Source organism: Cyprinodon tularosa, unplaced genomic scaffold, assembly GCF_016077235.1.
Source record: "Cyprinodon tularosa strain WSP-4 unplaced genomic scaffold, ASM1607723v1 ctg157, whole genome shotgun sequence".
Lineage (NCBI taxonomy): Eukaryota > Metazoa > Chordata > Actinopteri > Cyprinodontiformes > Cyprinodontidae > Cyprinodon > Cyprinodon tularosa.
The window spans coordinates 839,739-853,222 of record NW_024038405.1 but is presented as its reverse complement, the minus strand read 5'-3'; the positions used below and the strand labels follow the sequence as shown (position 1 = coordinate 853,222).

The 13,484-nt window shown below is 39.3% G+C and overlaps 1 protein-coding gene across 1 annotated transcript; it reads left to right on the top strand.

The window, feature by feature from the left end:
• The first annotated feature begins 1,650 nt into the window (after positions 1-1,650).
• LOC119780203 (zinc finger CCCH domain-containing protein 6) lies at positions 1,651-13,017 on the top strand. The gene is made up of 12 exons (XM_038280149.1): positions 1,651-2,201; positions 4,313-4,538; positions 5,166-5,279; positions 5,368-5,602; positions 5,697-5,839; positions 5,961-6,089; positions 6,178-6,292; positions 7,223-7,332; positions 7,411-7,628; positions 7,707-8,089; positions 8,177-8,359; positions 9,347-13,017. Exons 1-12 carry the CDS (start codon positions 2,116-2,118, stop codon positions 10,864-10,866), a joined length of 3,462 nt encoding a protein of 1,153 aa, XP_038136077.1. The 5' UTR covers positions 1,651-2,115; the 3' UTR covers positions 10,867-13,017.
• Positions 13,018-13,484: the final 467 nt, after the last annotated feature.

Sequence of the window (13,484 nt, the reverse complement as noted above, 5' to 3'; positions counted from 1 at the left end):
ATTGAACAGATTCTGCAGAGTGGAAGAATAGAGATGTGAATACAATTTTCTGAAAAAATAAATAAAACAAAAATAATAAATACAAAAATGTAACTGCGTTCTTTTGCTGTTATTTTATACAATACTCAACTTATCATAAACATGAATCTTACTTCACTATAATTATTACCTAAAAAACAAGATTCAAAAGTTTTAAAGATTTAGTACATATCTGGATATTAGTGTCTTGATTAGCATTTTTGTAATAAAGGCTAAAGTGGACATAGTCTATAGCGACAAAAACAATGCATACAAACTCTCTAGAGCAGGAGTCTTCAATGTTTTTCAAGCTAAGGACCCCCAAATTGATGGAGCTGGGACCCCCTAATAACATAGATTGTATGAAATTGTGTTATATCAAATTGGTCCTATAGTCCCTCTATTACAGATGGAGACATGTAACAAAAGTAATTTCGCCCTGGGATTATTAAAGTATTTCTGATTATGATTCCGCGCTGATGGGACAGGTGTTGTGAATGAAACAGTGCCCAGCTTGAAAGAGCTCCTGTGTGTCGCTGAATGTGTCCATTGATCATGGGCGGTTCTAGACAGGGGCCGACAGGGGCATGTGCCCCTGTTTTTTTTTATGAAAAACAAAAACATGATAGCTTCAGTGGTGTTGAGATAGGATCCCAGTTTTCATCTGCTAAATGTTTTTTTCAAAACAAATTGCGCTAATTTTTACAGCTTTATTTATATATTATCACATTATTTAATTCTAATTCAGATTTCAGAGAAAACGGTAATTTTCACTTAAATTAAGTCAAAAATTTGTCAAATTCAATATTTAAAAATATGAATGTTTATTGATGTAATAAGAAATAGGAATTGTATAGTCAAATCTAATTGAATAAAAATGTAACTTCATGCAGCTCTCTTGATATGTTTGAATCTCTTGCCCTGTTTTTTATTTCATGCTTTCCTGTGCCCCCATGAAAACACGCTGGCCCCCGGCTGGCCCCCTGGGACATTTGGTCTAGAACCGCCACTGGCATTGATGATTAAAAGACATGTTCTGCCTCCATTTATCTGTTTGCTAGTGTGTTGAATTCATGTTAATGTGTATTTAAAGACAGTGGAAAAATTTTCGGGGGGGGGGAGGGGTTGGGGGGGAGGGTATAAAAATAAAGTCTAATCAACCAAAACTTTCGTGACCCCCATGCAGTACCTCCGAGGACCCCTGTTGAAGACTTCTGCTCTAGAGTAAAAGTGTGTATTTCATTGATAAACAGAGTTTCCAACCACACTTGCTTTGATTTGTATGGCGCACTTGCCACTCACAATATGGCTGACTCGTATATGTACGTTTTGTACAGTGCAACTGGGGTGTCACTCTGCAATTATAGCCAAGCAACCTTCGATGAAGGAACAAGAGAAGACATACGATGTTGTCAATAGAGCGATTAAGAACAACTACCATCGATATGAGTTTTATACATTAAATGTCGTTTAGGGGCGTCATGGCAGTTTAACCAGACAGCTAAACCAGTAAGAGCTGCCTTGAAAAAGGCGTTGGTTTTAATGAATTCGCTGAAATCGACTGGCATTTCTATGAACCAATCACAATAACCGGTTTATTTGCGCGTGCTATTTCTGACCAATTGCCGGTCGAGATTTTCTATCCCTGTTAGATAGATCCGTCCAGCCTATAAATAGGTGGTGGAGTCATTGTCGAGGAATGTGCGGCATAACTCAGAAGCCATTTTGTGATGATATCCCTTGTTGAGAAAGCCTGTGAGGATGCTGAAACCAGCGAACATGGTTTACATTGCTGTCTGTTTCTCCCTCCGTCTCCTCTATTTCCACCGTGGCAGCTGTCAACCGACGGGACATTAGCAAAGCGGGGTGTCGAGTTGTGCTCACAGGGTTAAAACGCCACTGAGTATGAAAGAGGAGAGTGTCTGTTTACTGTCTCTGTCGAGACATGTAACACCGTGAGTCTTTTCCAGTCTGAAATCTTCCAGCATCTCTCACAAACCAGCCGTCTCCTTTGAGTGACCGTGTTATAATTCACTCTTGATACCGAGGAGAAGGATAACCAGATCCGTCATTTTTTTTTTACCTCTCTCTCTCCAAATGGCTTCTGTGAGCCTTGTTTCCAGTCCCCCAGCCCCCGTTCTTGACAAAAACATGACAGACTCTGAACTTGCAGGGGATGAAAGGTCGAGTAATGTTCTTAATGCAATTCTTAATACGCTCATCTGTGCGCTTCAGTGCTGTGGGTCTACATGCTTGTGTTAATGTTTATTGCAGACATTTTCAAGGTTCCTCCCCCTCTTAATATTCTTTTTGCATGCATTTATTTGGTGCATATCTGTGCAAACAGCCTCTATTTTTTCCATATTCACTTTGATGATTCATTATCATTTCCATGCGAGGTTTCAGACCTCATCGTTCTGTTGTTATGCTGCTGGGATTCATAGAGCTGTTGTTGCCATCTGCAGGACATTATGCAAATAACTAATGACGAAGGCACCACGCCCATCATGCTGCCATACTCCCCCTGGCGGTCACCTGGCAGAACTGCTCAGAAAGGGTTCATGCAAGGTTGACCTTTGGTTCCTCTAGCTCCAAGCTTTTATCTATGTACTCTTTATTTTAATGAAACCTAGCAAAAAAAAAAAAAAAAATTTTTATTGAGCAACTATTAAACTCCCCCCCCCCCCCCCCCCCCACAAAAAAAGGGGAAAAAAAATCTTGTGCACCTCTTGACTTGTGATCTCTTGCATCTGCTACTGATTTAATTATATAATTTAATTTTAAGTAATTTATAGGTAAAAAATCATCTCAGTATTTGCTTCATTTAGTTTATGCATAAACCTTTGACATTCTTATAATACAAAAACCTTTAGTGAAAATAGCAAAATAATCTGATTGCTTTTTTTTTTAAATAGAAGCATAGCAATTATTTCCATCACAACAATATTGTATTTAATATTATTAATGTTTAATCCTCTGATAGATTATTATATATGATGGTCTGCTGACCAGGTTCTACTGTAGAAAAACATCCCCAAAGGGGACACTTGCGCTTTGCTTCACAAATGATTTGATCCCTGCAGTCCCTGGAAAATTCCTTTGTTTTAGTATCCAAATAATTCTTAGACTCTTCCAGATAAAGAACATTATTCCAGAGGTCCAGATCTTTGTCTACACTAGTCCTCTTGGCAAACTTTTTGCTTACCTGTTGTTTTTTAATTTTTAGAGCTAATTATACCTCCCATAAATAAATAGATCAGACATGTTGCTTTATAAGAACAATATCAAAAGTTTGCTGCAGGAGCCGAGGTGACATATTTACATACTATTGAAATAAAATGATGCACTTTTTTTCTTATTTTAAATATAAATTGTCTTATTCCATTGGCACAGTGTCTCACCTGATCTGTTCAAGAATAAAATCCTCTTATTTTGAGGGAAAAAAAATACTTAATTTTTTGCTGTGCAGGAGAACACCAAACTGAATGTCTCAAGTTTAAACTGGGTAAAAAATGCTGAATCATTATCCTCTCATAAGCAGTTGAACTGATTAGTCAATTATAAATGAGCTGTTCTAATTTGTTCCTATAATCATACATTATAGTTTATTTACTGTATTTTCACCAAAAGGTGTTAAAGGATAATTTATGTTTGGTTATGTTATTTAATAAAAAAAAAACAAAAATATATATATTTTGGAATTTATTCTATATTTTTTTGCAAATCCTTCAAAATCTAGTCCTGTAATAGATGTCCTTTTATAACTGAAATGCTAAAAGGAGATCCAAAGTGTTTAATGCTGATGTGAAACTGCACCTAAATAATAATAGGTTATATTTTTTATACAAAACACCTATGCTTTGATTCATCTGCTGATGGATGTATTTTTTATGGACTTTAATTAGTGTTATTTTAATCAAAACTTTTTATCCCTTATTTTGATAACAGATTATTATTATTATTATTAATTAATAAAATGCTGTAAACCTCTTGAACCTTAAATCAAAAAGTTTTCATTGGTTTATATAAAGATGAGAGAAAATAGGACATACTTTTTTTGACAAATGTTATGAAAGAAGTCAAACTTCATATATTAGCTGTTTCAGTTAGTGATAAGATTTAAAGTGTATTAAATAACTAGAGAATTGGTCCTTTGTGGGGAAGACATCCGGTGTTTAGAGGCTGACTTTACTGAGGGTGTTAACTATTTTCTAAATAAAATATTTATGTTTTTCTATGTAATATCACCTATAAGGAAAACAAATTTGGCATTAAATGTAAAATGTTCTCTTAGGGAGGATGGTGAGCTGGAAGATGGAGAAATAGATGATGAGGGCATCGAGATCGAAGAGGAGAACAAAGAGGCCGCTGAGGTGAAGGATGACAACGAGAAAGAGAAGGAAAAAGAAAAAGAGAAAACTAAAGAGAAAGAAGAAAAAGGACGCAGACATTCGAGGAAAAGATACAAAAAGACGAGGGAGAAGAGGAGGTCCAAAAGGAGGAAACGTGAAAGACAAAGAGTGAGTTATCAGCCGCCTCATTATTACAACAGGATGAGTTTTAGGCAAAACTGAAAAGCATATAAATTAAAAATATAATTGTATTTCAGTAATTCAACCCTCCAAATTGTAACGTATGTATATATAGATTTTCACTGACGCCTTCCACAAGTATGCTTTTAACAGAGCACTGCTTGCAAGCAGAATAAATGATAGTATAGTGTAGAGTAAAACATGGAGGAAAAAAGGTGCAAAAGCAACAAGGAGGAGTCAGAGATAAAGCCCATTTTGGGTGTGTTGGGGATTGATGAGGTTTGATCTGCAGCTAAAGTCTGAGTTTCAACGTATTTAGCTCGACACCAGGAAGGTGATAGTTCTACCACATGTCCTGAATTCAGCTCTCAGCAGTAAAAGAAGAAAAAACATCTCTATCTACCAAACTTTGACGCTTCCATTACTTGTGAGAGGCATTAACAGTTGCCTGTCTCCAATGGGATAAGGTAGTCGGTCGTTTCTCATTCGCTAAATCAGTAATAAACATCTTCATGCTGCTTTTCTGTCTGCAGCTGAATATTTTTGCATAATTTTAAGCTGTTTTTGGTTGATTTAAATTCCACTAAAGCAGGTTTCGTTTCCTCCTCTCTCCAGCATCATTCTCCCTCCAGCAGCTCCAGCTCCGACAGCTACGACTCAGACTATGAAAGGCCCAAAAGCAGGAAGGGCCAAGGTTACAGCCGGGAGCCTGAGAACCAGTCCTCTCTAGTGAGTTCATCATTACTTGTGCATCAGCAGCACTATGCGAGTTTTTGGGAAAAAAACAAAATAAAACTGTGTTTGTTTTAACTGATAGCATTCGAAGGGACTCCATGGAAACTCGAAGAAGTCGTCTCCGCCAAAGAGCAGCGACTTTGATAAATACAGCGATGACTACAGCGATGACAAGTACGACTATGAAGAGGAAGAGGAGGACTATGAAGATGACATGTCAGAGTACCAGCAGTCTAAAGATGGGAGTCAGGGAAGGGGACGCTACTCAAAGGAACAGATGAGCAGAGGAAACTTGAGAGGCATGAAGCAACAACAGTGTATGAATCCTTTTTAGATCCAAACAGCTTTTTCCTCAGATTACTTTTCTTTTACTTCAGTGTTACTGAAGAGATCTGTTTAATTTTATTTCAGTCGGACAGAGAGGAAGGGGAAGAGGGAGTGGACCAGGAAGAGGGCGAGGGATGCTGATGAAGAACAAGAAGATGAAGGGCAAACCGTGGGGTGGACGTGGACGGGGCCGAGGAGGAGACCTGGGAATGGAAGACATGGGACCTGTATGTACTGTCTCTCCCTGGAAAACTCACTCAGTTTGCATGTTGTTACAACCCCTGCCATTCATTCAGCATGCATTGTTTTTCTGTTATATAATTATTTAATTTCTATAATCTGCCACAGGAGGGAAAAAGCTCCTCTGGCTTTCAGAAGAAATGGCCAATCATGAGCAAGGAGTTCATCAGTCAGCATACAGTTGAACATAATGGTAGATACATCTGCAAGTACTTCCTTGAGGGTCGCTGCATCAAGGTATAGCAGCTTAAATGTCCTGCAGCTTCTTTTCACAGCGATGACTGATGATACTTATGTTGAAATATTTTGTCCTTTCTTTGCACAGGGGGAACAGTGCAAATTTGAACATGAGCTTGTGGTACCTGATAAGAAAAAGGAGCTTTGCAAGTTTTACCTGCAAGGATACTGCAGCAAAGGAGACCACTGCATTTACATGCATAATATCCTTCACTAAATATTCTGATTTATATTTATGAGCAGTTTCTGGTAAATGTTTTTATACATAACTATTTCCATGTTTCCTCACCTTATAACAGCAAACTGTATTTTACTAAGATACGTGATAAAGATAAAGGAGGAACTAATTGTTAGGAGGATAAGGTAGTCGGTCACATGAAGCTGAATCTGCTCTGACTGCCAACCTTCTTTCTGTCTTTTTTCCTCTTCTTTCTTTTTTTGTTTTGTTTTTTTGAATGTGTGGTAAACAGCAGCTAGGTTAATATCGCGATCAAAGACATCTTTTTATGCAGACCGGGCGACTCCGGGCGCATCACTGCTCCCCTTAGGACTTTGGCTTGTGCATCATTTCATGGGCATTACGCTGCCGTGTGTTATGCATAAGTTAGGCTGTCATTGGACATAAGTTCTGGACTCATTATGAATATGCTATATGTACGACTAAACTTGAAAAAATATATAGAAAGTTCAGCCAGCATTTTAGAAGTTTCTGGGACGTTAGGCATACGCTGTCTAAATCGACAAGGTGTGACAGGGCCCTAATGTTCCCCAACATCCCTCTGCTGCCTTAAAAAGCTGTTTTGATATTAAATGATACAAAGGGATACTCTATTTGTTAATTAGGTTACTTTTAGCAAGTGATTGCACTGGAAATCAGATTAAAGGAAGGTAATTTTAACTTATCAGTTTTATTTCATTACCTTTTAAAATGTGTAAAGTCCTTTATACATTTGAAATAAATTTGTATTATTCTTTAGCCTCTCAGTTCAGTTAAATGCAAATATTCTGTCAATGATAGGTATTTAATTATAGGGTCTTAATGTAACAAAACTAGAAAGTTTCCAGGGTGTGAATATTTTTACAAAGCGGCCAAAGTACTGATCCTGAAAAGGTTCCTTAACCTTTGTTTGCACATGAATACCCCTGCAAGTTTTTTCACACAGGAGCCAAATGTTACCAAGGGGATAACTGCAAATTCTCCCATGATGCTTTGAATGATGTGACGAAAGAGCTGCTTGATAAGGTAAAGCAGACCTAATCTTTAAATTCAGAAGTGAGATGTTCTGTTATTTGAATGCTTCCCCTCTGTTTCATACGATAGATAATAAACACAGAGGAGGAGAATGCCAGAGAAGACGAGTTGGAGCTGGAGGATCTTAGAAAGCAGGGTATCGCACCACTACCAAAGCCCCCGCCTGGAGTGGGGTTGCTGCCCACCCCAGGGCAGAGCAGCCCCACAGACTGTGGCAAGAAGATTCCCTCTCTGTTTGAAATTAAAGTTCATCCTACTGTTGATTTGGCACAAAAAATCGCTCTGAGGTAACCAGAGTGTTCTTTAATCAACGTGATCTAAAACTCCAACTTTTCATGACTCTAACAATCATCTTTACTTTTCAGTGGCTCCAGCTATACCCAGAACCAGGGGGATGGAGACGCTCAGTTTAGTGGAGGTTCAGAGGACATGCAGGGTGGTGCTGCTGTGGCTTCAGGTCCTCCTCCTGCAGCCCCAGCTGAATCAGCTGTTATTGGCCCACCTATGCCACAGAGTCCCCCAGGAAAGCAGCCGCATCACGGATTCCCAATGCAACTACCACCCCCCACTGGTCCGCCCCCACCCTTCCATGCAGCCGCTATCAACCAGCAGATAAACGTGCAGAAGCCTCCATTTCCACCAGACCTGCAGCTGTTACAAAACATGTTGTCCTTCTCATCATTTGGTCAGAACCCATCAGACAGTTTTAGCAACCTCTTCCAAAACCAGGCAATGGGTCAACAGGGAGGTCGGTGATATTCTAAAACAGCCGTTAAATACGTTTTTTAACCCTTCGCATGTTACTAAGCTATGATGCATTTTTTTCATATTGTAGTGGAACCTGGTCAGGCTTTCATACAGAGCCTTCAGCAGCTTTTGGGTGCAGAGTCACAGTTACAGTCTTTGCCACCAGCGGTGCAGAAGGCCATCTTGTTGCATCTGACGCAGCAGCAGCAGGAGTCCCAGGGCAAGGAGCCACACAGAGCAGATGGACAGTTGGATAAGAGTGAAAACAGGGGTAAGTAGACATGTTTAATGCTCTGAATGGAAGAAATGAAAATGATAAATGACAGTCTACCTGGAAGCCTATAAATATCACAGTACATTAGGTAAGGCCACAGCAGCGTTTTAAATGTCTTGCAGAAATAGTGTTTTTTCTTATTATATCATGCTACAAACTCAAACTTAGTTGTTTTTTTATTTAACTTTAACTTTTTAAATCTTTCAAAACTCTGCAGTGTGCATATCAATTCAGGCACCCCTGTGTCTGATCTAACACATTCTTATTTGTTTGCTGTATATCTCTACCAGCTTTGCATGAGAGACTAAAAACATTCTTCTTTTCCATTGTTGTCAGCTCAGCCCAACATTTGTTATACTTGGGACTGGTCAGTCTCAAGTCTGTTGCAGATGGGTTTTCTTCCAGATCTTTGCAGTAATTAAAACTGCATAAAGACAGAATTTATGCAGAGACTTTCTAGTGATGATTAGTACTCAGCAGAGAGATTTTCACTTAAGGGGCAAAGCAAATTCTTTTGCAATTCAGCAGACAGTTCTTAGTGATATCGCCCACTTCTCCACAGCTTATATCTGACCTGATTGCTGTTCTTTCTGGTCGTCATGATAATGTTTGTTCACTAGCGTTATCTAACAAAACCTTCACAGATGAGCTGGATTTATATAGAGATTAAATTGCACAGAAGGGGAATGAATTAATGTATAGGTGATTCATGTATAGATATGAGTAAGTGGGACTAAATGTGAACTCAGACTTCACTTTAGGAAAGGGTTTTGTAAAAAAAAAAAAAGTGAAATCCATGTGACTTTTCAACTTCCACCATACTTTTGCGCAACCTTTTGCAATGCCGTTCCCTAAGGTACAGATTAAAGAAACTCATAAACAAAAAAGGTCTAATAAGTTGTGGTTGTCATGTTATGAAATGTAAAACAGTTGAACATTTAGCAGGAAGTGTGAATGTTGCTAACGGTATATATTTCTCTGCAGATGAAACAACAAACTGGTACTCCAGCGACGAGGAGGACGGGGCCTCTTGTGTCTCCTCCATCCTCAAATCTTTAAAAAAGCAAAATGAGATGCAGCAGAGTCAATCGAAGCTTCTCCACGCTGCTTCGGCGGCTCCAGCACTGGGAGATCCCAGGCTCATGAAAGAACGCGCACCATCCAGCGACCCTCGGATGAAGACGGACCCTAGACAGCGACTCCCAGATCCCAGTAAAGAGTTGGACTCAGGCGCTGAATCGAGGCTCCCCAGAGATCCCAGGAAGGTGAGACCAACCGATCTCGGTCGCCAGCAAGGTCATCCGACTCCACAAAAGGCTCCGACCGGTGAGGATGATGTAGAAGGAGAGAGGGAGCTGAAGGATAGAGCAGTTCTTATCCCGCTGGAAGCCAGTCCTGGCCTGGTGCTGCGGGATCCGCGCTGTCAGCTGAAACAGTTCAGTCACATTCGGGTGGACATTCTGCTGCAGCGACCTGCCTTTGCTCATACGGTGGTGTGGGCACCTGAGGACCTCATCCCTTCCCTTGTTCCCAAACAAGAGCACTCCATCAACCTGCCGCTTCCACCACTGATTGCAGACGCTCAGATGAACCGAACGAACCTTCCGGACCATTCCGTAGGTTCCAGCCCTACACCTTCTGACCCCAGACTAGTAGCAGCCCGTTTGAAAGAACGGTTGGGTCGAATCGCCACTGGATCCACGGAGTCCCGATCCTCTACAGAGAGACCCATAGATCCACGGCAGCAGAAATCTCTGGACCCCAGACTCAAGCGTAAAGGAAGTCTAGACTCCAAAGTGCTGGGCCAGAAGGATCACTCCTCTGCGGGAGGACTGGTGGACCCTAGGCTCCAGAAGGCCAGTAGTAACTCCTCTCCCCAAGCTGCCCAAGGCAAGCCGGAAACTGAGCGGCTGCCACCGTATGCCCCGCGGTTGGCATCCTCCGACGGAGGGCTGGAGAGTCCCACCACAATCCTTGGGGGGATCCGCTTGTACGATCCCCGCTCCCAAACAGAGCCGACACAGAAGGAGCCGGTCGAACCTCCTAACAAACCTGGGATTTTGAAACAACCGTCCAAAACGGAGATCTCCATGGCAACATCTCTCTCGCCTACTCAGCGCAGCGGCTCGTTTGAAGAGGTAAAGAGCACAGAGGTCACCTCAAATCAAACCCCTCCTACTTCTCCCAGCGAGCCTCCTCCCGTCTCACCTGTCAAACCCCCCGCAGTCCATAATCTCCCCATCCCGGCGCTGGCCGGGCTGATCCGGCCTCAGTACACCGACCCCAGGCACGCTAAACAAGGAGGACAGGGCACTGCAGGAGCACAGGAAGAGACGGAGATCAGCAGGGAGCAGGAGGGGGAGGTAGAGGAGGAGGATCACAATGAAAAGGAGGAGGTTCTAGAAGAAGAAGCAGAGCAGAAAGATCCAGACGAGACGGATGACAGAACGCTAAAGGATGTTTTCAAGACTTTTGATCCCACTGCGTCTCCGTTCTGTCAGTAGATTCTTCAGTGCTGAGATGAAAACAAATTCTACGTTTTTTTTAATTGTTAGAACATTGCCACATATTTTTCTTTAGTAATACATGGCTCTATTTATTTCTGTATATATTCATGTTTGGGTTATTACTTATCAAAAAATAAGAGTGTGGAATGTTGAGGATTTTCAATGTGCAAATATTTCCTTCTGGCAGACCACGTTAATTATAAGACACATTTTCACCGTATTTATTCCTTTCCACTGGGAGCTTATTGTATGTCCTTTATTTCATATTTACCTTTTTTACCCCTTTTTTTTAACAGAGAGGAGCTTTTTAATTTCTCAACGACTTATAATAATCAAAGAGAATCTTCTCATCACATTAATCATATAAAAATGGGATTTATTTTTCCAGGTGTTACACTTTATAAACTATTAAACGGTTAAGCCTTTTGCTGTAATGTTTTACTTCATCATCTTAGCAGAAAATGATATAGTTTCTTTTTCTTTGCCCTGATGGGGCATTATGTTCTCAGTTTGATTTACCAGGCCTTGCAGATGTGTTTGTATGTTTTGAATGTTTTGAAATACTACAAACTTCCTTGTATTTTATTTAAATTTTATGTTGTTTCCCACAGGAAAACTTTCCTACAGATAAAAAAAAAAAATGGTAAGGTCTGTGTTTGTATCCATTGCAGAACCACCAGACAAGGCTTTTCCAACCCTGTGATCTGAAACGCAGATTTCATATTCCAGATTTTAGATTTTTCCCTTCACATCTAAATCTAGCAACATAATCCCACAATCTTTAGCAGGATGCTTCATCTTGAGGAGGTTATTCAGGTCTGATTTTGTTCAGAGCTCGACAACAGTTTACTGTGGATGAGATGAATGGCGGCTGTAGCTTCCATTCATCTTCCTCTGGGCTCTGAACAGCCTTATTTTTCCTGCTGAAGAAAAGCTCCTCCAATTTCCTCTATGTTTCATACTGAGCTGCATTTTTAAGTTGGTTTCCACAATTATACACTACTTTGTAGGGCTGGGCATTATTTGCATTTGTACCATAAAATTGCAGAAGCACTCAAATTTGGTAATGTTACATTTAAGACTCTCTTCTAGCTTCTAGATGTTTAAAGGGGGTTTGCTTCCAACAAAAAATGAAAAACTTCCAACTGGCATGCAGATCTGTGCATGTAAGCAATTTTCTAAACAAAGGTTGCAGTAAAGTTCTGAAACATTGCAGACTGGACATGCAGGGTAATGAAAAAAACTAAAACCCTGGAGTGAAACATCTACATCCAAATAAAATTGCACCTCAATATTGGTTTAAATTAATTGCAGTTTAGATTTTTGGGAAAATTGTCCAGTCCTGCCATTTTTTGTGTTGGACCATCACATAAAATCCTGTTACAGTGAATTTTAGTTTCACTGATTGTAGGTTCGCCGAGCAAAAAAAATGATGCTCCACTTTTCTAATTCTGTTAAGGGCCAGAAGGCTGTTTAACTTCTCCTTCACTTTAGAGTTATACGTTGCTTTGTGTTGGTCGATATAATCCAAATAATACCAGAGGAAAACCTGAACACCTGTGGTTATATATATGGTTATAAGGAAGGAACATTTGCAGTATTCGAAGGGATACAGATACTTTTGCAAACCATGATGCTGTGCCATTTAAGAAATAAACACAATCTATGGAGTAACAGCTATTCTAGATACTGAAAATTATACATAAAATAAAACAAAATAAAAATTTTGTGTGTATATTTTGTAAAGAAGAACAATCTGAAAGGCATTAAAAGTAAATGTATATATGTAAGAAATGAATCCTTTACTGCACTTTTCATGTTTTTTTTTTTTTTGTAAAGCATTGTATATGAGCTTTTATGCGTAAAGTATGAATGTTGTAGTACAAAGCATTTTTTTTTTCTGTAATGTGTGGAACTTTCTGTTTCCTTGAGGATAATCTGTTACCTTTTTTTTATTTCCTTCATATTTTCTATTGTGAACAGGCATTTTTTTTTCTTATTTGTACAGAGCATTTTACTCAGCGCTCCATTGTAAGCTGACACCAGCTTCTCGGTTTTAACTACACATGCCCATTATTTAAGTGCTTTTATTTGGGATATATTGAATAAAGAAGTGAAGAAGAAACATTTTCCCTTCACAGTCACATACAGTGTTTGTGTGTTATCTTTATTTGCCTGTTTTTGTAGTTTTACATAGATTATACTATTAGAGGGTTTTACTCACATGGACCTTTATTAATATTTCATTAATGTAATTTAGTTGGTTTATTTTTTTAAGCTAAAAATACATACTGTGATATACACAGATAGCAAATTTGACCCTTTGTATAATTTTATATTTTAGCTTGTCATAACCTCTACTAAGGAAATTGGTGTTTCAGCATTTTTAAAATGTTTTTTTTTTTTTTTTTTTTTTCAAAAGTTTTATGACTGAAAATAACCCCTCAATTTATTTCCTTTAATTTGACATTATCACTATTATTCAAAAATCAGAATTTGCGGCTCTAGAAAACGTTAATACAATCTCATAATAAACTTTCAAGCTGGTTAGTTTCTAAAATAATTTATACTTTATTCAAAATGGCCCACCATGAGAAATTATTTTCAAAGGGATT

Bases quoted from the DNA above. Each gene is read 5' to 3' on its own strand.
- LOC119780203 (XM_038280149.1), top strand. From the start codon at position 2,116: ATGGCTTCTGTGAGCCTTGTTTCCAGTCCCCCAGCCCCCGTTCTTGAC. The intron at 5,603-5,696 runs GTATGAATCCTT...ATTTTATTTCAG, and splicing joins AGGCATGAAGCAACAACAGT to TCGGACAGAGAGGAAGGGGA. The intron at 8,090-8,176 runs GTCGGTGATATT...TTCATATTGTAG, and splicing joins GGCAATGGGTCAACAGGGAG to TGGAACCTGGTCAGGCTTTC.